Consider the following 24,603-nt stretch of genomic DNA (forward strand, 5'->3'; position numbering starts at 1 on the left):
TCTGTCTGATTGGAAGCCATCCGCTGCCCCACTCGTGGGGCTCTGCTTGCTCCCCACTGCATGGAAGCAAACTGGAAAGGTCTCTTCTTTATAGTTAAGCTTGTCTATGGCCATACCACCCTGAACATGCCCGATTCTCTTAATATTTAAATTTGGTCAGCTGACACGCCTTTCCAAATCTAATCCATTCTTCCTGAGTCAATCTTTCTATGGAAGCATCCGAAAGAATAAGAATACTCTTTTCGTTTTCAGTAATACATTTCAGTTTGCACATTAATTCAGCAAAGTCAAGAAAAACATTCAATAAAAGCGTGGGTCCTAATGCTTCACTTTGTTGAAGGCGAAGGCATGTGGTTGGAAGGACACAGTCTTTGGAGTCAGTTATTAGGTGAATCACCTTGGGCTGTCTGCCTGACGTCTCTAGGCTTCGGTTTCCTGTCTATAAAATGGGAACCACTCAGGGTGGTTAAAAGGCTCGAATGCGTGACACAATGCAACCCCAACCCGTACCTGGCAGGCAAGGGGTATGCAGAGAGAGTGGTGGTGGTTTAGGGAGACAGTAAGATGATCAGATGACCTTTAATCCCGGTATCTCACCTTTCTCTTGTGGATTCTTGGAGTTCTGGGGCTGGCCAACATGGCCCACCAAACCCTGTAGATGCCCATGGGAGCCCCGCTTTCACCCAGGTGGAGTACTTGGCCCTGTGGGAATCTGCCCTCACATTCATGAGCCCGGGCTTCTCACACTGTGTTTGTAGAGAGACATCTGCTGATTATTACAGATTTTTTTTTATGAAGACTGCTCTTCAAAACTTTCAGAACAGGAAATTCCCTGGTAGTCCAATGGTTAAGGCTCCAAGCTTGCAACACAGCAGGCTGGGGTTCGATCCCTGGTCAGGAAACTTAAGATCCCACATACCACATGGCATGGCCAAAAAATAAAACAACAGAAGCACGCAGACAGAAATGTTTAGAACAATCGAATAATACACTCATGCCCCCACAACCACCAACTTTATCATATGAAAGTTTATGTTTCTCTAGTGCTTCTGGTTGACTAAGGAATACCTGACGCCAGAATAGGCCCAGGAAACAGGACTGTTCGTCCAGGTTTCTGCATCGGGACGTTAAGTAATTGGCCCAAGATCTCCTGGCAGTTCTGGACCAAGTCGAGGTTAGGGTTCAGAGGTGTCCGCAGGCATCCTCGTTGCCTGGGTCAGCAAAAGTCGGTGCAGGGCTGGCTCTTTGTGGACAGTCATCTGTTTCCTCCGCCCCTTGTTTTGGGAAGCACCTTGTCATACTATGGACACCTCCCATCTCAGTGCGCAGGCCTGCAGCCTCAGAACTGGAAACACGGGGACCCGAAAGAGGCTGTATGGCTCACCAGTGGCGACGGTGGTTTGTCCCCATGGCCTCCTCGTGCTGAGCGGTTCAGTGGCAGGAGTGAGGCGTGGCCACCCCTTTACGGACCCTGTGCTGCCTGCTGCCTGCCCCACTATCATCTCAGAGGCTCCCCGCAGCCCCACGCAGTAGAGACTCCCACCCCCATCTCACACAGGAGAAAACTGATACTCGTGGGGCCGGGGGCCTTGCCCAGCATGGTGGAGCTAGGAGTCCAGCGCAGACCTTCCATACCTGACTCGGGGCTGTTTCCCTCAATCAGGGCAAGTGGCCTGGAGGCCACGGGCCCCGTTGCTGCCACTCCACTTCCTGGCCTCTGGTTGGTAGGCAAGTCAGCCGAGCCTGGGACTCACGGGGAGTTACCTCCAGGGCAGACTGACCACTGGGAGGAGGCTGCACAAGCTTCCCAGGCTTCCAGCCTGGGGTTCAGCTTTGTTCCCACTCTCTGGAAATGCCTGCTCACCCTGGGGTCCGCCAAGACTCTTCCTTGATGGGCCGGGAACCTGTGCTGATGGGGCCCCCTCCATCCCCACCTCTGTCCCGGCTGAGACCTGAGGGCTCCCGGGGCACTGACATCACTGCATACCTGCCAGGTGCCAGGTCCTCTGCCCTGAGAGGGCACAGCCTCTGTTGGAAGGCCACAGGGCCAGAGCTCCAGGTGAAGGGCTGTGCAGTCTGGCGGGCTCCGAACCCTGCCCGCATCTTACCTTCTGTCTCTCCTGCCCCCACATTCAGTTGGTGGGACCTTGAAACCCTCATGGTTTGGATTTTCAGATTTTGGGCTGGTTTAGTTAGAAGAGACCTGGTTCTGGCCCTCCCTAGGTGTGAGCTTGGGCCAGATCACGTGGCCTCCATGGGTCTCGAGCCTCAAGTGCCGAGCGGGGCTGCCACGAGGGTCACGTGACCCTAGAAGGAGGGTCCTGGCAAACAACAGGTGCTCAGCGAGGTACAGTGGCCCCAACCTGAGCCTGTGGGTAATGGCACAAGGCTGCCTCCTTGACTTTTTTTTATTGTAAATCTTGGCTCTGAAAGCACCAGAACCATGATGCTGAAAGAGGTGAGCTTTGTCTTGTTCGTTTTAAATCTAGAGTCATTGTGTGATTTCTCCATACGGAGCTTCTCACCAAAATGACTTCACTCTTCTCTGCTCTCCGAACTGTTGGTCCAGGCCATCCGGGTGTTCTTCATGCTCCGTGCCCTGTCCCTGCAACTGCGGGGGGAGCCCGAGACCCAGCTGCCACTGACGCGGGAGGAAGACCTGATCAAAACGGATGACGTCCTTGACCTGAGTGAGTTGGTCATCTTGAGTCACTGTTGGGGGTGGGGGGACACCGCCAGGCTGGCTCTCGCATCACTGGGAGGCTCGTGGGTGACCTGCATGTCGTACTGGGGTTGATCCATCACCGTGAACTTACAGAGCGTGCATGTTACACAAAACTTTCGGAAAAGGGGCCCTAGATTCTGGACACTTGGAGTCAGTCTGTGGGCCCTGCTTTCTGGAGACCAAGGGGAGCTGCGCAGCTGTTTTGCTGAAATATCTCTGCATGGTGACTGGGGTCTCAAGCAGGCGTGGGCACAGCTCTGGGATCCCTGCCCTCCATATAGTCATAGCAGCACCAGGAGGTTGGTTGTGTGTGTTAAAGGTGGTCTGTATGATTTTAATGACTAAAGGATCCTGGCTGCTTAAAAAACGGAATGTTTTAAAAAACACAAGCCACCAGCATTTAGGTAAAGATGAAGGCTTTGGAGGCCCAAGAACCATGTGCTGAGCCTGAAAGCCTGAGCATCCAACCAGTGCCTCAGCGCTCTCCTCTTCAGTGTGAGACTGAGATTTAAAGGGGACAGAATATAAAGCCTAGTTGTGTTCCTGTAACCCTTCTCCCATTCATATAACTCTCTTTTTCCTGTTATTTGCTGTAACATTTTGATATATTAGGATTCTTTGGTTATGAGAAATAGAAAGGCCAACTTAAACTAACTTAAGGAAAAAGAAAGGCAGATTCACTGATATCAGTGTAAAAAGCTAGATCTTCTTTCAGGCATGGCTTGATCTAGGTACTCAAGCAATATCATCAGGAAACCGCCACCTTCCTTCTCTCAGCTTTTCTTTCCTCTGTTCTGGCTCCATCCCCCAGAAAGCTCTCACCAAATAGTGACAAGATGGCCATCAGCACCTCTAAGATCTGCTGAACTGGCTAAGCAGCCCTGACAAAAACAGAGCTTCTCTTTCCCTATAACTTATATAGAAGTCCAGGGCAATGCTCTCATGGCCCAGCTTGAGTCACATGACCGTTCCTGACCCAGTCAGTGATCAGCAGAATGTGATTCACTGATTGGTTAGGTCAAGATCACATGCTTAGCTGTGATTCTGGGAAGGTGGGACCTGCTCCTTTTGAACCCCATCGCCTGGGGCTGAGGAAGGAGGGGGCCCCTAAAGAAACTTGAAAAGACGAGCTGGAAGCTGGAGAGGCAGAAACGGCAGGTAGCCACTTTGTAGTGGACGATGAGAGAGAGAGCCCTTGTTTTAAATCAACTTTATTGAAATACAGCTTGCATCCAGTAAAGTTCACCGAGTTTTAGTGTACAGTGGAATGAGTCTTGACAAAAACTATTCAGTTGTGTGGCCTGCAGTTATGATGCAGACCAAGGAGGGTTTGTATCTTTTGAGCCAGAGGCCCCTGCCCAGCTCTGTATTCTCTCAAGCAAGTGATTGAAACCACCACGACTTTTGTTTCCTTGCCTGGAAAATGGGGATGATCTTCATTATGTTACAGGGCTGTTTTGAGACTTGAGTGAAGTGTAATATGAAACATAAGATGACCAAGTCTAGTGCCTCACACATAACTGTGCTCAGGAAAATGGAGTCAGTATTGCCTGATAATCACATCCAGTGATGCATACAAAGAGCACACTGCCTGACATGTGGAAGGTTCTCTGTAAATGATTATTATGGCTTTTGCCTGGTTGTCTGATTCCTTTGTCTTGTCTCCATTTTGTTCATGCTCCTTTATTTCTTTTCTCTCGGAAGAGCAAGGAAACTGCATCCCCTCTGTGCTCTATACCCATCTTCTGTGGCCCTTTCCTCCTTGAAATATGGCCACGGGGATTTCTGTAAAGGTTTAAATTGATGGCATAGGCTGGAGAGACCCATAAACCCATCTTTCTCTGATTGGATTCAAGGAAAGAGAGAAAAACAGTTTGCTTTAACGGGGCCTCTCCATCAGAGCAGCAAGAATGTTTGCATCCGTGAAATGGAATTAAATTTTATGCTGGGAATTCACGTACCCTGCCTCCTCCCACTAGGAATGGCCTGCTGAAACAAAGGTTAAAAGTATTTCACTTATCAATTTTAATTGATTAGATTGCTAGTTGAGATCACTTAACTGAGCCTTTTTGGGTAGTTGGCCATTAAGAAAGTAATGGCTGTCTGTCTTTACCCAGCATGATTGCAAATTATGTCTTTGCTAAAGAGGGTGCGGGCCAGAGAATACTATGAATTATGGATTTTATGAGCATATGGTATGAGAGTAAGATATGCATGTGTTGACTTTTTGTGTGTGTGATTATTCTTAAATGCTAGAGCTTCTCACTTTCCATTGGGGAAAAATTAGCAATGCTTTGCATTTCACCAAATGCCTTCTGTGTATACTAAAGGTCGGAAGCATCCTAGTATAGGTGGGGGCATTCAGATTTGCTAGATTTCGGAGACTGGGCTTGCTTCTTAGGAGGTCATGTTTTGTCTCCCTGAAGCTTGAGGAAGCTGACTCAGGGAGGAGTTTTTGGGGTTGGCCAACTGCTTAAATGGGTTTAAAGGAATGCAGCAGGAAGAGTTGGCTTTAAGTGTATTTACTAAATCTGTCACACCTCGATAAGAAACCCCAGCATCAGCGCATTCAGAAGCCGTCCCGTACATCCACTGACCAGCAGTGCCAGGTGTGGCAGGCGAGCTCTGCCAAGGTAGCTTCTCACGGAGAGCATCAAAGAGGCTGTCACCCCTTTGGAAAAAAGTGAACTGTACTGAAAGCCTGTTTTGTTTTCACTGGAGAGGAGTGCGGCGTGGGGCAGAGTCACAGACTGGCAGCCATGAGGGAAGGAGGGGAGGGAGGGAAAGAGAAACAGAAGGGCAGTGGGAAGGGAAGACTAGAGTAGACTTGACTAGATAAAAGAGATTAGATTTTAGAGGGAATAAGACTGTGAGTCTCCATGCGCCCAGCCTTCAGCTTCAATAGTTCTTATCCTTTTGTGGAGCCTCATTTCCTCGGCCCCGCCATTTCTCTTTTAACCACCACCCCCCACCCCCTGTGTATTAAAGCAAATGGGACTGCGTCTATAAATACTCATCTGTAACAGATAAGGACTGGGCTTCTCTTCTTGATTAAACTGGTTGCCACCATTGCAAAAGGGGAGCTTCCCGGCCCCCTCACTGCGCTAGGTGGAGCTGGAGATGCAGCCTGGGTTCCCCTGTGTTCTGCCAGCGTGGCCCCATTGACGCTTGAGTTTGCAGCCCCTGCTGTAGCTGAAAGTAAGCAGCTTTGTGACCTCACTCAGGGTCTTACTGCTCGCCGGACTGGACTTTGCCAGGAGAGCTGTTGAAGATCAAATGAAATCACGTTCATGAAGCATGCGGCGCCTGGCTTGGCACGCACTAGGTTCTCAGTGACTGAGAGCCAGTGAGCAACCGGCACAGAACTCATACTGGGGGGCACCCTGCCTTAGCATTTTCTGCTTCAACAACATTTTGGGGAGTGCCTCCCAAAATATTTAAACCAGTTCATCACTTATGGGATGGCATCATTTGGGGGTGAGGGAGGGGTAAGAAGGACCACCACTTCCTGGTGGTCCAGTGGTAAAGACTTTGGCCTTCCAGTGCAGAGGGTACAGGTTCGATCCTTGGTTGGGTAGTTAAGATCCCACATGCCTTGTGGCCAAAAAACCGGAAATCACAAAACAGAAGTAATATTGTAGTAAATTCAATAAAGACTTAAATAAAAAAGACTGTGTGGGAACAGATGAAGGACCCTGTGCTGCGTCTAGGCCGCTAGGCAAGCGCTCCTGCACAGGCACCACTGGGCCGACTGATGCCCTGAACTCAAGCAGAGGAGAACCAGGTTCCTGCCTGTCTGCCTGCGACCAGATAACGTGGGCCGCGACGACAGCAGGGGGAATTCCTCTGTCATCTGGACACCCTCAGGAGATGCCAGCCATCTTCAGGCAACGTCCACAGGGGCCCTTGAAATTGACATAGTTGTAGCCATGCCATGTGCAGCACCCACCTAGTCTTGTATCCTGATTTTTAAAATGCATTCAGTGAAGCCCGTCCATTAATTCAGCTGTATGAATTGAGCACCTGCTGTATGCCAGGCACAGTGCTGAGGTCTGGGAAGTGAGAGTCAACTAATAAAGCCAGACTTGACCTCTGCTCTGTGGTGCTTCCAGCTGGGGGCAGGGAAGGGACCACAAACAGGTAAGGGAGTAAAAGCTAACTGCACAATCGCGGGTCGATGGAGGTGGCTCTGTGGAGATGAGGAATGGGGTCCAGGGCTAGAGAACAATCAGAGAAAAGGCCTCAGAGGCTGCTGAGAGAAGCGCCTCTGGAGAACCATGTGCCGGGGGAGCCAGAATATTCCATAAGAAAATGCAGAGATGAGGCCTGCCAGTTTGGGAAGGGGGAGGTGGAAGGTGAGAATGGGCTTGGTGTGTCACAGGCCCGTGTGGCTGGCAGGTGAGGAGCAGGGGAGAGAGGAGCTGAGATGAACAAGATCTCAACTCCAGTGCAAGGGGGAGTCAGCAAAGGGCATCCGTGAGGACAGCTACCCTGATTGTGCACTTCTGGGACAGGAACTGCCGGGTCACACAGTGCCCGCACAGGCCCATGAGCCATGTCCAGGGGCTGGAGAGGCCACGTAGCCTCGTGGCTCTGAGCCTAGGCTTGGGAGCCAGGCTGTGCTGGGAGAAATCCTAGCTCGGCCCCTTGCCACCTGCCAGCGTGTGTCCTTCAATGAGTAACGTAATCTCTTGGTGCTTCGGTTTCCTCGTGTGTAAATGGGAGTTGCTGGGAGGAAGCAGTGAGTTAATACATGTGATGTGCCTGGAACAATGCCTAGCACAACTTCAGGGAGGCCAGTTAGGTTGCAGCATTGGCCCCGGAGCCAGTGACAGTGGGGAGCAGGGCGTGGGGACGCAGCCCACACATCTCCCTGTTGGCAGCAGGCTGCTCCATCTTGGGGGCAAAAAACTGAGGCTCTTTCTTGACTCCCCTCTTCCTCTCAAACTCAGCATCCCGCTGGTCACCACACCTAGGCAATTCCTTCCAGATCGATCTGGCCATCTCTCCCAGCTCCACTCCTTAGCACCCGGCTTGCCCTGCCATCATCTTTTCACCTGCACCGTTGCAGAAACCTCAACCAGTCCCCAGCTTCTGCCTCGTCCCATATGGTTTATTCTCGACATGGTGTCCAATGTCATCCTCTTAAAAAATAAGTCAGACCCTGTCCTCCTCAAAGGCCTCCTCAAAGTGGCTTCCATCCTACTCTGACCAGGAGGAGAGATATTTACAGGGGCCCATGAGGCTGGGCGTCACCCAATACTCCGAGCTCTCTCTGTGTCCTTGCTGTTCTTCAGACACATCAGGCATGCTTCTACCACAGGCCTGTGGTCTGGCTGTGCGCCCCCCACAACCTGCAGACCACTCACACCCCCGGAACAAGCACATCTGTGGGTGCTTACAAGGCCCACGACTCCCACATGTTGCATCCATACTCTGAATTCTCCATCTGCCTTTGAGCCCTGGACCAAGCCCCCCCCATTCGTTATCCTTTGTTTGTTAATGAATAGGAATGTAATATATTCCCGTTTCCCCAGTTTTAACACTTTCTGTGCTTCATCCCAGCACCCTTGTACGCAAGAGCTTTTAGACAAAGTGGACCTCTCCAGCGGTGCTCATCTAAATGCCTAAAGAGTCGTTTCCAGCAAGAGTACCGTGAAGCTCCCTAAGCAAGTTATGTGGTTGGATTGTAAGTCCATGAAAATGTGAGCTTATTGATTTGCTTCTCTCGCAAGGCCAGGGCTAGTTTTGAGATTTTGTCCCTTCTGGAAAACCCTCTATGTTGCCGTATTATGCTGATGGCCCAGTCTTCATCATGTGCCCCATCTTGGCGCGAATGAGAAAAGAGCATAAATAATAGAGACTGTGAAAAACAAACCCAGAATGCAGGCTATTCTACAAGATCCTCGATTTGAACTTTTCGTAAGTGGGAGAAGTGTTGGGCAAAACTGAACGGAACAGTGAAAGCCAGGGACCAGTTCTAGATTTTAGATTATCAAAACGGAAGAGACCTGGCAGCTGTCCCCTGAGATTGGATCCTGGATTGAGGAATAAAAACAGAATAGATTTAGGGGGCTTTTGGGGGTTGAATTGGAAAAAATTTGCATGTAGCCTGTGATTGGATAATGTAATCAAGGTCAGTATTACCTTTCTTGGGCGTGATGATGGCATTGTGGTTCTGTGGGAGAGCGTCCTTGTTCTTAGGAAGTACAGACCGAGGAGCTCAGGGGTAAAGTGCTGTGTTGCTTGTCACTTTGGAATGATTCAGAAAATAAAAATATGTGAGTGTGTGGGTATAGTGAGAGAAGAGGCAAATGCCACTAAATATTAACCACTGGTGAATCTAGGTCAAGGGCCCGTGTGGGCTTATTTTGACAGTTGAAACTTTCTCAAAATAAAAACTTAATGAAGTGGAAAGAAACAGGTCAAATCCTTGAAAATCAACATTTAATTAATGAGGAGTGTTGTTGTTGTTAAGTCACCAAGTCGTGTCCGACTCTTTGCAACCCCATGGACTGTAGCACACCAGGCTTCCCTGTCCTTCACTATCTCCCAGAGTTTGCTCAAATTCATCCATTGAGTCAGTGATGCCATCCAACCATCTCATCCCCTGTCGACCCCCTTGTCCTCCTTCCCTCAGTCTTTCCCAGCATCAGGGTTTTTTCCAATGAGTTGGCTCTTCACATCAGGTGGTCAAAGTATTGGAGCTTCAGCTTCAGCATCAGTCCTTCCAGTGAATATTCAGGGTTGATTTCCTTTAGGGTTGACTGGTTTGATTCCTTGCTGTCCAAGGGAGTCTCAAGAGTCTTCTCCAGCACCACAGTTTGAAAGCATCAATTCTTAGGCACTCAGCCTTCTTTATGCTCCAACTCTCACACCCATACATGACTGCTGGAAAAACCATAGCTCTGACTATACAGACCTTTGTTGGCAAAGTGATGTTTTTGCTTTTGTTTAGGATTAGGGGCTCTGGGTTTGAATCCTGGCTTTGTGACCTTGAGCAAACTAGTTAACCTTTCTGAACCTTTCTCCCGATCTCTGAAGATGGGGAGATGATACTGCCTGGTTGAACTGTTCTGTTGATAGTGAGTCCATCAGAAGTGCTCAGCGTCTTCCACCACATGTGAACACTGTCCTGGTGGAAATAGTCATTAGTGTTCTTCATCCGAACTGCACGTTGGGCACAAAACAATTTTCTGAACTAGGTGGTGCTCCAGAGGAGCTCTGACAAAGCGAAACCTTGACTGTTTCTGTCCAGGGGATACACTGAGAAGTGGAGGAGTCCACATGGGCCTGTTAATTAGATAGAAAGAAAGAAAGTGAAGTCTCTCAGTTGTGTCTGACTCTTTGCAACCCCATGGACTGTAGCCTGCCAGGCTGCTCCATCCATGAGATTTTCTAGGCAAGAATACCGGGGTGGGTTGCCATCTCCTTCTACAGGGGATCTTCCCAACCCAGGGATCGAACTTGGGTATCTCACATTGCAGGCAGACTCTTTACCGTCTGAGCCAACAGCAAAGCCCTGTTAATTAGATAAGTTTCTTGGAAAAAATGACTTTTCAGGAAAGTGGGTGCCAGCTGATTGGAGAAGAACTGAAACCTGTAAAAGAGGCTTGATTCAGACCCTGATGGCTCCTCCAGGGCAATTTAGTTCAAGCATTTTCAGGCCCGGAGCCCCAGAGAAGTGGTTTGTTCAGTACTGACACTGGAGAGGACTAATGTTATCATGAAACCCGAGAGGCGAGTATGGATTCGGCTTTGGAAGTCCTATCTCAGGCGAGTGTGATTTTGTGGTTCTTCAGCCTGTACTCTGCCTCTGTGTTTTATCTTTAAAGGGAAAACGGTCCATGCTGGGTCTCTTCTCATTGCCAGCTGTTGACTTGGAACCACTCCTGACCCTACTCCAACCCCAGGGTCTGGGGGTCAGCAGCCATCCCCCCTGCAGCTCTGCCCCCTCCCCAGCCCAGACGCTCTGCACCCAGTGTCTTCCATGCGGGGGTCCCAGCCCAGGGCCTTGTCCCACTCTGGTCCATCTGCTGTGTGGCTGGCCTCCGAAAGGCAAGTCTAGCCCACCTGTGTCCATTTCATACATCCCTTCCCCGCTTTAGATGTCAGAGCTCCTGGGCCTCCTCCTCTGCCTTGTGTCTCCCTGCTTCTGAGCCCACCTGGCTGTGGTGCTGCTCACTGGTTCCTAGACACAGCACTCCGGCCATTCCCCACCGCTGGGCCTTTGCCAGACTTGTCCTCCCAGCCTCCTTCCTCCTCGCCCCTCCCCAAGCACACCTCAAGTGTGCACTTGGTGCTTTGTTTTTCTGTCCCTGGTAACAGGACCTATCACGTGGGAGGCGCTCCAAGGAGGCTTGTTGGGCTGAACTGACTAAAACTTTAGCGTGCAAAGTCACTCAGCCAGGTCCAACTCCTCGCAAGCCCATGGACCGTAGCTGACCAGACTCCTCTGTCCCTGTGATTTTCCAGGCAAGAATACTAGAGTGGGTTCCCTTCTGCATAAACGTTTAAGGCACTTTCATTAATACAAAAGTGGCATTTCTAAAAACTGTCCTGAGTAATTTGAGACAGTTGGATTGTGAATTAAAAGAATGTTTGTTTATTGTTACTATGATATTTGAATAGCCAGGTTTTCATAACAGACTTTTTCATATGAAGAATATACCAAGAATCTTAAATCCACCCTGGTGTTTTCTAAAAATGTAGATAGTCCTAATTTCAACAATCTCAAGTCATTTTACCTAAGGACTAAAATGCTGCTTTTTTCCCCCTACCCTTGTTTGAAACTAGAACCCTGAACTAGACTGATCAGAAAAAAATCATGTTTGAGTTAAACCACCAATTCTCTCGGGAAATGGAAAACATGGAATTAACAGCGTTTTCCCCCTGCCCCATGAATTAGGCTGCCTCTCCATGTGCCTGATGAATAACGTTGCTGGCCCCTTTTCAGAAATGAAGTAGAAATATGGAGAAATGAAATTTGTGTCTTATAAAGTGACTGGAAATGTGATTATAATACAGCTGTCAGTTTTGTTCAAGTGGAAAATTTTAAAGCAAATCCAATTGCAACATTATTTGGTTCTCTTAAAGCAGGGTGATGTAGCTGTTTCCTACATATTGATTATTTGATTGGTACCTGTCTACTGGACTTTTTTTTTTCTCAGTAGCACTCATTGATGTGGTTTAATGTATATTCCTGTAATCTTTCCCTGTTTTTATAAACTTACAATCATAATCGAGCTACATTAGAGAGACATGTTCTGCTGAAATCACAAGGTCACCTAATGGCTATGCCCTCTGTTGTGGGTTATGTATTAAAAGTAGTCCTAGACAGTTCCGAAAAAGACAAAAATGATTATTTTTTCTCTCTGCAAGGCAGAATTTCTCTATTGCATCCTGTGCCTTGGAGGAGATAAGGCGTTTGAGTGTAGAGACTGGCTTTTGAGCTTTCTCCTTCCTTGCCTAGTAAAATGATCATTTCCACTGAAGGCACGTTCCACTTTTAAGTATTTCCACCACCCCCCCCACCCCCGCCAGCCCAAATCCCAGTCCTTGCCAGGCATTTGAAAATGGGGCCACGGTTTTGATTTCTCTGATCTCAGGGGACCTGTGGGTTAGATTTGCTCCAGGAACATCTTCTGCGGCATGTCAACACCCTTGGGAAGTGGATGCAACTGCATCTCAGGGCAGCCAGGACCGTGGACGGCACCCAGGTGGCAGCGGGGGTCCCGGCTCCAGCACTGTCACGCTCTGACACAGCCGTGCCCCCCAACCTCAGATCTCTGTACCTCCAGGGAAGACGCCCCCACCATGCTGACACAGTGCCTCGAGACGTCAGGGGGCCCAACAGAGCAGCCCCTCTCGCTTGACCGGCGCTCCCTGTCACTAAACAGAAGTGTGGGCCTTGTGTTCACTTGGGCCCAAAGCCTTGGAGAATTCTGACTCCTCGCATCCCTGTAACCAAGCTCTGCAGGTTCAGCCAGTTCAGGCATCAGATGGATCCAGCATCTTACTCCCACTCAGCACCTCCAGCACCTCCACCCTGACCTGGACTCTGGAAGCCACCCCGTGACTGGCGTGCAGCTTCTTCACTGCTTATCTCTGCTCTCCTCCATAAATCAGGTGGCTGTCAGAGCCCTCCGGAGGCCTGCCTGGGCCCCCGCCCCTGCTGTGCTCCTCCAGGTCACAAGGTTCAGGGGCGAGTCCCGCTCCGGGTGCTGAAGCCAGCCTCCTTGATCACTTCTTCACCTCTGGCTGCTGGAGGGGGTGGCAGCAGTGAGCTGCCAGAGGAAACAGAAATTCGTGGGGTAGCCGGGTTGAGGGTTAACGTTGAGTTTCAAGACATCCCTCGCAGCAGCCCACTCGCTGAGGCTGTCTGGGGCTCTGCCTACACGGGGCTCCTCACCCCGAAGCCAGCAGTTTCCCCGCCCACCTCCGCCACCCCACTCGGCTGGCAGCCTGGGGACAAGGCAAGATCCAGTGATTGCTCAGGCCTCCAGAGCAGAGGGTTGGCTTCTGGGCCTGCTTTCTGATTAACCACAGAACAAATCTCAAAACAAATCTCTGGGGAGACTGAAGCAGTGACAGACTGCGTGTGACCTTTACCAGAGGTCCACGACAGGAGCAGGCACCTGCTCTGAGCTGTCCTCTCCCCAGGCCCCTGCCCCGGCCCCCAGTGCCCCCATCCCCGGCACTTGTCCTGCTGCTCACGCTGCTCTGCTTTCAGCCAGTGCTCAGCCTCCAGCCCACCCCGGTCCCAGGGAGAAGACCGGGGATGGGAGCAAAGGGACCATCACCTTCCCTCTTACTGATGCTCCGTTCGGATGCGGCAGAAGCACTGGGGAGCTGGTCGGTCACCTAGAGCCCTAAGGAAGGGTTGAAGCCGAGCACAGGGAGCACCTGGAATAACGTAGACTAGACCACTGACTCTGACCCCCAAGGAAGTCCTGATTGGAGACAGCAGGGATCCCATGAGGAGGGCGCCATGTTCTCGGCACAGCAGGCCATCCATGCTGATTTTTGCAGTGAATGTCAAATGTAGTTTGCTTTGCTGAGCTTTCAAGAAGTGTACAGGGTACTGATCTTGGGACATTTAAACACTTAAATTTGTCATTTCCACTTTGACCTGCCTAGAGATGGAAGTGAAAATTGGCTTGCCATGCTGCCATGCGTGCAGCTACATATCCCCGGACCTGCTCACGCCGCAGGACGGGATGGGGGCGGGGCTGATGGTCTCTCCAGAGCTCCCTGTGTCCGAACCTTCCATGTGCCTTAGAATCACCATTTTGTTGTTCAGTTGCTGAGTCACGTCTGACTCTGCAACCCCACGGACTGCAGCACGTCAGACCTCCCTGTCCCTTACTGTTTCCCAGAATTTGCCCACATTCATGTCCATTGAATCAGTGATGCCATCCAACCATCTCATCTTCTGCCACTGTCTCATCACTTTAGGGGTTTCAAAAATGCTCTGTGCCCAGGCGCTACCCTAGAAGGTTCTGATTCACTTGTTTGGAGGATGGGCCCCAGCCTCTCTGGTTGTCGGCGCTCCCTGGAGGATTCCATTGTGCAGCCAATGTTGCAAACCCATGGGTCGGACAGAATCAGGAAGTTTCTGGAACTCCATGCGTAGTCTCTGCTCTGCTGCTGTCCATGAATTCTGGTTCCCTCTCGGAGCTCTCCCTGCCCACCTCCTCGTCAACCGGACGTCACCAGGGAGGCTGGCTTTGTGGCCTGACGCAGCAGCCGTGTCTCTCTCTAGGCTCTGCAGTCCACTTCTCAGGTGGAGACTTTGTGCCATGCAAGTCACCCTTACAGACCCCTTGGGAAGGTGCCACGTAGGAGAGTCATGTCTCTCTTTGAGCCAACTCAGCTGGTCTTCACTCCAGGGCTGAAATTGACCTGAAATTGAGCACTGGAGGAAAAAGGAGAAATGTCTTTACCTGGGAGCATCTACAGGGCAGGGCCCTTCGGGCAGAGGCAGGAGAGCCTGAGGGCCCTCGAGGGAGGCATCGAGTCCCACTTGCCACCTCCCTCCGTCGGGTGGCAGCCAGAGCAGTCGCAGCAGCTAAACATTTCTCTCCCTAGTCCCTTCCTGAATGCAGTTGAGTTTTTTGCAAGTTAATCGTGCAGGCGGTGTGCTTCTGCCTTAGATGAAGACAGACAGATCACTTCTCCTCTCCAGCCTGGGACACCTTGTTGGGGAGAGGAAGCACCTGTGACGCCTCCCTGACCACCACACCAGCCCAGCCCTGCCACTCTACCTGGTTCCTGCAGGCTGGGCAAGGTTGTACCCTCGCCGCCCCAGCCGTCTCTGCAGCACTGAACCCCAGCCCGTTCCAAACTCTCCAGTTGTCCTGAACTAGCACCAGGCCTGGAACCAGCCTGCTTGGCTTCAGGCACAGTCGTAAAAATGCCTCGGGAGCAGACAGCCAGACCAGGAGGCTCAGGAACCAGTGGGCTGAGCCTGCTTTTCCAGGTCTCCCCACATTTAAACCGTCTTGCTTATAACTGAGAGCTAGACGTTGTCATCCCATCTTCCCTTCCTTCCTCCCTTGGTCTGCTCAGGGCCACCGGTTTTATTTTTGGTTTTGGGGGTTTTTTTTAATACCAAGGTCAAGGTGAAGTAGACCTTCCTCTCCCTGCCAAATCCTCATACAGAAAAGCCCCCACGCAGCTTCCTGGTTTTCACCTTGGCAAATCCAGATTATCTTTTGCATTCATCTGTTTCATCACCCATACCCAGGCCTTTGAATTTTATAACATGCTCTCCGTTTTTTTCTGAGTGCAGTTGGGGTTTTCCAGAGCTATGCAAAGCCAGGAAATAGGCATGTCATTTAAATAACTCCAGTTAACCTTTAGCCTGTAACTAGTGCCTCATAAAAATGTGCCTCCCTCCCGGTGGTGGGTAACATTCTCCAGAGCAGTGAAACTGACAATAATCTACAGCCTTCTCCGTTCCACGCCAGGCCCCCTTCCCTCCCGCCGCCTTCAGCCCAGTGAGCCCTGACACCAGACTCACATGGAGGAGGCTGGGTGTGGAGGCGTGAGTGCCAGGCAGTGTCTCGGGAAGGTTCTAGACTAGATTTTGTCAGCCTTGATGCCACTCCCTGGGGTCTCCCTGGCCCCCGGCTTCTGCCTTTCCCTTCCTGGATCCCACAGGAATGATAATAAGCACCACCTGTTGGTCCTTTTCCTCGAGCCAGGCGATGTTGTATTTGAAACGGGTTAACCAAAGTAATCCTCACAGCCTGGCCATGTAGGTCTTGTTATTATCTCCGTCTTATGGACGAAGAAGCCCAAGCACAGAAGGTAGAATAACCTGCCCAGGGTCTTACTCTGCCAGGAAGTGGGGGAGCCAGGACACACCCACAGGATTCAGACCCCAGAATGTGTACTCTTGCCTCTGGGCAAAGAGCCTGCCTCCATTCACCTACCACGATCGCGTCCATCATTTATAGAGTGGTGGGCCCTGTCTGGGTGCTAGAAACGTGAGGAAGAATCTAACACAGCCCTCCCTCCAGGCAGCCGGGGACATCCTGGGAGGACTTACAGCAGCAGGTGGATATGGGTGCTGCGATGGAAACTGCAGGGAGCAGTGGCCTTGGCTCTTAGTAGGGCTGAACAGGGACAGGCCTTGCTTCTGAGAGCCCCAGCCATTGAGCTGAGTGGAGTTCTGAGTGGGCGTCCAGCAGGCAGCCAAGCTGGGTGAGAACGTTCCAGGCGGGGGTATCCTAAGTGAAGACGTGTGGGTGGTGTGGCAACCTGGTCATACCCTGTGTCTAGAACGTGGGGTGATATGTGTGTTTCCTGTGGCTGCTACAGCCCAATGACTTCAAACTTAGTGATTTGAAAAGACACAGACATTTATCATCTCACTGTTCTGTAGGTCAGAAGTCTCCCTGGGCTAAAATCACTGGCCTGCTTTCCTTTCTGGGTGCTCTAGGGCAGAGTCCTTCCCTTGCCTTTTTCCAGCCTGCACTCTTGGCTCCCGGCCCCCCTCCATCCTCAGCCCAGCTGTGGTGGGTTGAAGCATTCTGGTATCACATTCCTCTCACCTCCCCGTCTGCCTCCCTCCGGCACTTTCAAAAGCCTCTTCTTATTAGACAGGGCTCACCCAGATCATCTCCTCATCTCAGATTCTGTAATTTAATCACATCTGGGACATCCCTTTGGTAAGAAACCTCCACAGGTTCCAGGGAGTCAAGCATGCAACATCTCTGGAGGCCATTATTCTCCTTATCACGGCTGGGATGTGGAGATTGGCAGCAGACGGGGCCCCACGTGACACCCTGCCCCAGCTCGGGACAGCCACCCCTGGGGTGCTCCTGGGTCATGTGACCAGACCCCGCCCCCCACCACGTCTTCCTGACCCGTCAGCCCCACGCAGGCCCGAGGCATGCCAGCAGGGCCCCACTCTGGTGGGACAGGTGAAGACTCGACTCTCTACACCTGCCTGCTTCCTGCCACCGTCCCCAGGGTCTCTGTCCACGGATGTCCCCAGGTCGCCTCCCTGGGGTTCCGGTACCCGCCCCTTCCTGCCTTTCCTGCCTGTCTTCTCCATCCTTCCTCGAGATTCTCGCTGCTGAGGCTCTTCCAATGGTGGGTGTTCTCCCAGGCAGCTCAGACCCCCTTGTCCCCCAGACTCTCCTTTTTGACCTAAAAGGCTCCAGTGTCATCCTCTGCGGCCATCTGACCCCCTCAATCCTGGACCACCTCACACACGCACACACGCTCGGCACCACTCCCTCGGATCCTCAAGCCACAGGGTCCTCGTGGCTTCTTCTCATACATCGTTTCGTCTAGGACAGCCCCACTGAAAGTGCGGGTTTTCTCCAGCCCATTTTGGCCAGGAGGAATTTTAATCAAAAGTCCCCATTTGGTTTTGAGAAGGACTTTTCTACTTTTCTCCAGGAAAGAATTAGAGGGTTCTGGTGATTAAATGGTCTGTGGTAGAATGTTAGTCCTTGACTAAAGTGGCTGAATGTAAAAATGAAATAAATGTGTTCTTGGTTTTTTTTTTAATCCCTCAAGAACATTGTTGACCATGATGGAAAAACATTCTGATTTAGCCCTTAAGTATACGTATGAGAATTGAGGTTCTGCAAAAATTCTCCAGATACCTCCCTTGATTTTGATAACTCTTGTTTAAAAAAAAAAAAACCAACCCACCATAACCTCAGATACCGGGCTTCCCATATGGCATTAGTGGTAAAGAATCGGTCAATGCAGGAGACGTAAGAAACTCAGGTCGCATCCCTGAGTTGGGAAGATCCCCTGGAGGAGGGCATGGCAACCCACTCCAGTGTTCTTTCCTGGAGAATCCCATGGAGCATGGAGCCTGGTGGGCAGGCTACAGTCCACCAGGGTGGACTCTATAGGGTCTGATCTCTATAGGGTCACAGAGAGTCAGACACAACTGAAGTGACTTAGCACACACGCATCCAACCTCAGATACTGTGTGTGTGTACATGTGTGCATTCGAGCACCTCTGTATACATACAGACCAGAAAGCCTAGTGACTTGTTTTATAGAATCCAAATCCACTAAGTCACTCTTCCCTCAGGAACCTGGGCTCATAGGTGGTCCCATATTCCCCCAGCACCACCGGGCTACCCCCCCCACTAGACCCATGTCCAGCATTCACTTCTTCCTGCCGGCAAGACAGTGTTTCTCTGGAAAACAAGCGACAGCCCCTACTCTGCTCCCTAGATGATACCGGGTGATACCAAGACAAGAACTCATTGGGGTGAAAGTTGGGAATTAAATGTGAGACTTGACAAGGCTTCAGTCCTGACGGGTTTACAGGTGTGTTGGGAATGAGTCGTGTCCAGGTGGCCAACGGGACTCTGCTTCGGTTCAGCGGCATTTACTGAGGCCCTCCTATGTGTCAGCTAGGCCTGGTCCAGCCCACAATAGAGACAGGCAGGCCCTACTGCTGCAGTGCCTTTCTGCAACCTTCTGTCTTCTCTTGAAAAGTAAGACACACTTTCTTCCTACAGCCAGACTCACTTGCATCTGGTATCCCTCCCACCCAGGATATAAAGTTTTAAAATTTCCAAATCTGGTGGATCTATATTCTGGTTTTGCTGTTTGGTTGTGTGGGGTTGTGAAATTATATTTCACTCTGAAAATTCTGGGAGGAGGAGAGCCAGCTGCAGACAGATGCTTTCCCTGCTCCCCACTTTCTGGGAGGGACGGTGAGAGCCGGGGAGCCCCCTGTCAGGGTCTCCATTGCACCTCCTCCTCCAGCAAGTCCTCCAGCTTACCCTCCCTGCCCCGCTCCCTGCACCAGCAGCGACCCTTGGAAAGTCAGGGCTCTGAGACAAGTCACTGAGCGAGTCTGGGGAGGGGGACAGGGAACCTGTCTCGGAGTTTGCCTGGATGGCCTGAGTGGCCTTTGCCTGTGTTGACTTCCCAGGATGGGGACCGGCAGTGGGCTTTTGATGTGGTCATGGGAGGGGTACAGGGCACACAGCCCCTGCCTCTGCATGTCCAAGCTCAACTCTTACTGCCCTTGGCTGAGCCCGCCAGGCCTGCAGGCGCCAGGCCCTCAGCTGCTGTTCCCACCTGGGTCCCAGCCGCGCAGCCCTCCTTGGCTTCCCTGACCATGCTTCTGATCGTCATACAGGCCCGGCCCTCTGCCTGGGACACTCTCTCCTGCCACCAGTGTCCCCTTCACTTGGCTCACTCCCCAACATCCTTCAGATCTCTGCAGACAGTGCCCTTCCCGCCAAAACCTTTTCTGGCCACCACATCTCTCTTGAGCATTGGCCACTGTATGTAGTTTTCTCTTTTAGAGCTGTTATTCAGTTCATATGGGCACCAAGCTGCTTGAGGGAGGAACCCTAACTCTTTGTTCACAGTTGAATCCTGGGGCTGCCAGCATAGTGGGTCCTTGGTGAAGCTTTGGCACAAATGAATGAAGGAAAACAAGAGAGTGACTTAGGATCCAGCCCACAAATGAGGACACTGACTTTGTTTTCAAAAAACAGATGGTGATTTCAGGGCCCAGGGGCATACTGGGGGGACCTCTTGGTTCTGACTCTGGGCTTCCCTGGTGGTTCAGTGGTAAAGAATCCGCCTGCCAATTCAGAATACTCGGGCTTGATTCCTGGTTTGGGAAGATCCCCTAGAGTAGGAAATGGCAACCCGCTCCAGTATTCTTGCCTGGAAAGTTCCATGGACAGAGGAGCTTGGCTGGCTACAGTCCAGGGGCCCGAGTCAGACACACACCTGAGCAACTGAGCAACTCGGTTCTGACAGCATCTGACATTCTCCCTCGCTTTGGGCCGGTCTCTTCTCTCACTGGGAAGCTGGAAAGAAATCAGGACTGGATTTGACGGCCCGGCATTTGTCTTCTGAACGTGCCCGGCTGTGTGAGTCATCTCGTCATCTCCTTGTGGAGGGAAGCGATCTGAAACTCGACAGGTCAATTGACGCGTCCAAGCGAGAAGTAAATCACACTGCACTCTACCTGGCGCTCCTTCCTGTCCCTGGAAACGCCCGCCTTCATGCAGCTCCCCTGGAGACGCTGCTCAGAGAGAAGCGGCCCAGGCTCGGGCAGCCATCACCTCAAGGAGAATTAACACCATGCCATCAATTCCAGAGGCAGAGAGGGCCGGTGGCCAGATGGCTGCGCATCGGCTGGAATAACTCACAGCCGTTGTGGGCCCTACTTTGAGGAGGCCCCTGTTGGCCCCAGGTATAAATCAGCAGTTCTGCCGAGAGCCAGCAAATGGGTGCCTTTGTGGGTGGGGGAAGGGAGCCTTCTTCTTGGGAGTCTCGTCATCGTCGTCGGAGGGGTCGAAAAGCACCTCCACAACACCTGTCCTCGACTGGGACCGAGCCCTGGACTAGTTCACAAATGGGCGGAGAAGCCCACGTCCTTGTCCCTGGCGCGATCGTGAGAAGCGGCTTTCAGCCTGGCCATTGGAGGAACATGACACCCATTTTCATGCTGCAAGCCTTAACTGGATGGTCAGAGGGCACATCTGTGGCTTATAAAAAACAAATGGTGTGGCGACTCTCTGAAGGAGAGTGATCACTCGCCTCAGATTGAGTCCCCCGAGAAGGGAGTTGCCATCAAGGCGGAGGCAGGCATCACAGCTTCACCCGGGGCCAAGTCCCAGCCCTGTCGCTCTCACCACAAGGCCTGGGTTGCCCTTTTCATGTTTACAAGTGTCTGTTTTTCCGTCTGCAGAATGAGGATAAGTAGGCCCAACCACATAATACACGGCTGCAGAGAAGATTTGGTGAGAAAATGCATTTAAAACCACCTAGTGGACTTCCCTGGTGTCCCAGTGGCCAGGAATCATCCTCCCATCCAATACAGGGGACGTGGGCTCCGTCCCTGGGCAGGAAGGTCCCACATGCTGCAGAGCGACTATGCCCGTGTGCCCTGGAGCCAGTCCTCTGCGACGAGCAGAGCCACCGCATTGAGAAGACAGCGCACCGCAACGAGAGAGGAGCCTTGCCCACTTGCCGCAACTAGGGCAAGACCGCAGGCAGCAACGAAGACCCAGCGCAGCCAAAAATTAATTAGTTAATTAAAAACAGCAACAGCAATCGTTCAGCATAGCACCTGTGTGTTACAAGCCCTCGGTGGTCACTGCCCTGCTGCAGTCCTGGGTTGCTGGACCCAAGAATAGTTGTTGACTCGTAAATGGCTTCATCTCACAGTCTCTGGGGCTCTGGTCCCAGGTACTGTGAGCTGCTTCCTCTGAGCCAGGCTGGGCTGTGCCATGGGAATGACGCTTCTCCACGCCTGGACACAGTGAGGATATATTTCCTGCTTGTGCTCCCTGTCCACAGGGGTCAGCGAGGAACCCTGCTTCTCTCATCCCTCAGAGACTGGGATGACAGAGGCGTCACAGCTCTGTGGCTGCACCACCTGGTATCCACCCCCTCCTCACAGGGAAAGGGCGAGGATAAGAGAGAGCTGCTTCAGCCAGAAGGGCGAGCATTCCGCTCACTGTCCCCGCAGCCTCACCCAGCTGCCGGAGAGTGGGGAGACGGTGCAGCGAGTGTCTGGGCCACGCTGGTGGATGCATACCCTCTGCCTAACCCTCGGGACCTCTCAGTTCCACAATGGCTTCTGGGGTGTGGGAGATGAGGAGCACCCAGACCCCCCCCCGTCCCCCCTCCCACTCAGCCAGGAAGAAAACTGAGGGACTGACACTGAGGGAGAAGCAAAGACCTAAGCCCACAGGGAAAGGGAAAACCTCAATCAAGGCCTTGAGTGATTTCAAGATGTTAGTTGGCAGACTCTGGGCCTGTCTGAGAGGAGGCAGGCCCACTGGGGAAGTGTGGTTCATTTGCAAATGATCATGTCCCTAAACCATCACTGTTGCTGACTGATCATCTGGCATCAGAGAAAGCTCCAGAACGGCTCCCCCAGCACCACCTCCAGAGAAGAGGGAGGCCGGCAGGGCACAGACACTGCCTGACTGCCTCGGTTGGCCACCCCTACAGGGGCCTCAGCATGTGTGGACGGAGCGAGATAATGACACGGGTAGCAAGGCTGAAGCCTGGGAGGGAAACGGGGCTGGAAGTGGGTGTGGACGTGAGCTTCAGTGCCTCGCTAGCTCCTGGGTCCCCCTCCCAGCTCTGCCACTCGGTGGCCGTGTGCCGTGGGTAGTGACGCCACCTCTCAGGCCCTCTGTGATATAGGGAGAGTAATGAGTCCTGGCCGCTCGACCAGGATGTCGTGAGGATGAACCGAGATAACGTGTGTCGAGCGCAGAGCCACCATCTGTTGAAAGTGCACTGTTAACTGTTACTGCCGTTGGTGGTGGTGAGCTTGTTTTTTTTTTGTTGTTGTGTCCCACTCTTTTCGACCCCGAGGGCTGTAGCCTGTCAGTCTCCTCTGTCCATGGGATTTCCCAGGCAAGAATACTGCAGTGGGTTGCCGTTTTCTTCTCCAGGGGCTCTTCCCGACCACGTGCTTGTTTTAGTCTGGGAAGCTTCTTTGATTTCTGGCATGTATGCACCAAAGCCAAGAATAAGGCTCGGGTGGGGGTCCCTGGGCTCGCAGCCTGGCCTGACCGTGGGGGCCGTGGATGCAGAGGTTAGGAGCCGGGCTGGGTCAGTTCCCCTTAGCTCACGTCCCCACTTGCTGTCACCATGCCCTGGGCAAGTGACTTTATCTCCCCATAATATGGGAACAGTAACTGTTTCCCCCTTCTGAGGGGTTCTATGAGGATTTGGCAAAAGGATCCATGTCGTTTTCACGTGCTTTGCTGTAATGAATACCTGGGATGGGAGCTCAGCAGTAACTAATTTCCCTGCTAAGACTTAGCCGAGACGTGTGGCCCTCACTCAGATGGTGGCCGTTCCCGAGTCACTTTACACCAGTGCCCCAGAGACAGCCTGAGTGTGGGGACACGGCCCGGGCTCTTACCTTTACAGAGCCTCCTGTCGTCTTTTAAATCAGTGCTGTGCTGTCTCGTCCATTCAACTCCTGTCCACCGCCTCTCAGCCGAGGCATCGGCTACCAGTCCTCCCCACGTGGGAAGTATTCGGGTACCACCTCAGAAGAGTTTGCCACATCAGAGAACCAACTGTGTTATTGTCCATTTAACCTTTTCCTTTGAATCCGTTCACAGTAACTGCATCTCAGGGCCAGGTGGAACAGGTTAGACAAATCCTAGCTTTTACCAGAAATCTTGGGATCCACAGCTCAGTGTATATTTTTTTCACTACACATGAAGATAAATATATTAGATTGGCCAAAAAGTTCATTCATATTTTTCCATAAGATGCTATATAAAATGACTGAAATAGAATAAGAGAACCCTCTCACGTCCCCCAAGGCCTGCAGGACCCCACCTGCCCTGGTCAGGCTCTGACGGCGTCAGGAAGTAATGTTCCCTCCTTCAGGCTCGGCTGTGATTTTCATCCCACAGCGGTGGGGTGGTGAGGCAGCTGTAAACCACACTTAATATTCAATACCGTCATTTTTAAGAATCTGCTTGGCAATGCAGGAGACACGAGATGTGCATTCGATCCCTGGGTCAGGAACATCCCCTGGAGAAGGAAGTGGCCACCCATGCAAGCACTCTTGCCTGGAAGATTGCATGGACGGAGGAGCCTGGCGGGCTACAGTCCATGGGCCCACAAAGAGTTGGACGTGACTGAGCGACTGAGCACAGCGTCATTTTTAATTCACGGAATGAACTTGAGCTACTTATTTTTTCTTTTATATAGCCACCAATAGATGTTCATTTTGGACAGATTCTGTTTGGTGGAGCATTGGTTTTTGGAAGGCTGGATTTCAGTAATACAGTGGGATTCAATCCCAGATTTCTTTCAGCCCCAGAGAAGAAAGTTCTATTCTTGTCTCAATACTTCTTCCAGGGAGGCAGGGAATGTATACAAACAAATTAGGTGTCACAGTCACCAGGGATACATATTTAAAATGCTGGTAAACTAGTGAGGAATTTGCATTTGTTACCAAGTTCCCCGGGGCATTGGAGGTCCCCTTGCATGGGCTCACCAAGGGGCGGGGGACCCAGGGTGGGGGTGGGGGAGATTCTTTTGGAATCTTACCTCTTCCAAAGAGGTTCAGTTCAGTTCAGCTCAGTTGCTCAGTCGTGTCCGACTCTTTGTGACCCCATGGACTACAGCACACCAGGCTTCCCTGTCCATCACCAACTCCCAGAGCTTACTCAACTTGTCCATTGAGTTGGTGATGCCATCCAACCATCTCATCCTCTGTGGTCCCCTTCTCCTCCCGCCCTCAATCTTTCCCAGCATCAGGGTCTTTTCTAATGAGTCAGTTCTTTGCATTAGGTTGCCAAGGTATTGGAGTTTCAGCTTCAGCATCAGTTCTTTCAATGAATATTCAGGACTGATTTCCTTTAGGATAGACTGAT

At 51.7% G+C, this 24,603-nt stretch overlaps 1 protein-coding gene across 5 annotated transcripts in view; it reads left to right on the forward strand.

Moving 5' to 3' along the window:
* The window catches only part of CLEC16A (C-type lectin domain containing 16A), a 234,824-nt gene that overhangs the window by 114,277 nt on the left and 95,944 nt on the right, over positions 1-24,603 (forward strand). For all 5 annotated transcript variants that reach the window (XM_059881547.1, XM_059881546.1, XM_005224670.5 and 2 more), the window contains one exon: positions 2,570-2,690. In XM_059881547.1, coding sequence (XP_059737530.1) covers positions 2,570-2,690 — 121 coding nt within the window. The remainder of the gene's footprint in view (positions 1-2,569; positions 2,691-24,603) is intronic.

This window comes from Bos taurus, chromosome 25 (assembly GCF_002263795.3).
Source record: "Bos taurus isolate L1 Dominette 01449 registration number 42190680 breed Hereford chromosome 25, ARS-UCD2.0, whole genome shotgun sequence".
NCBI lineage: Eukaryota > Metazoa > Chordata > Mammalia > Artiodactyla > Bovidae > Bos > Bos taurus.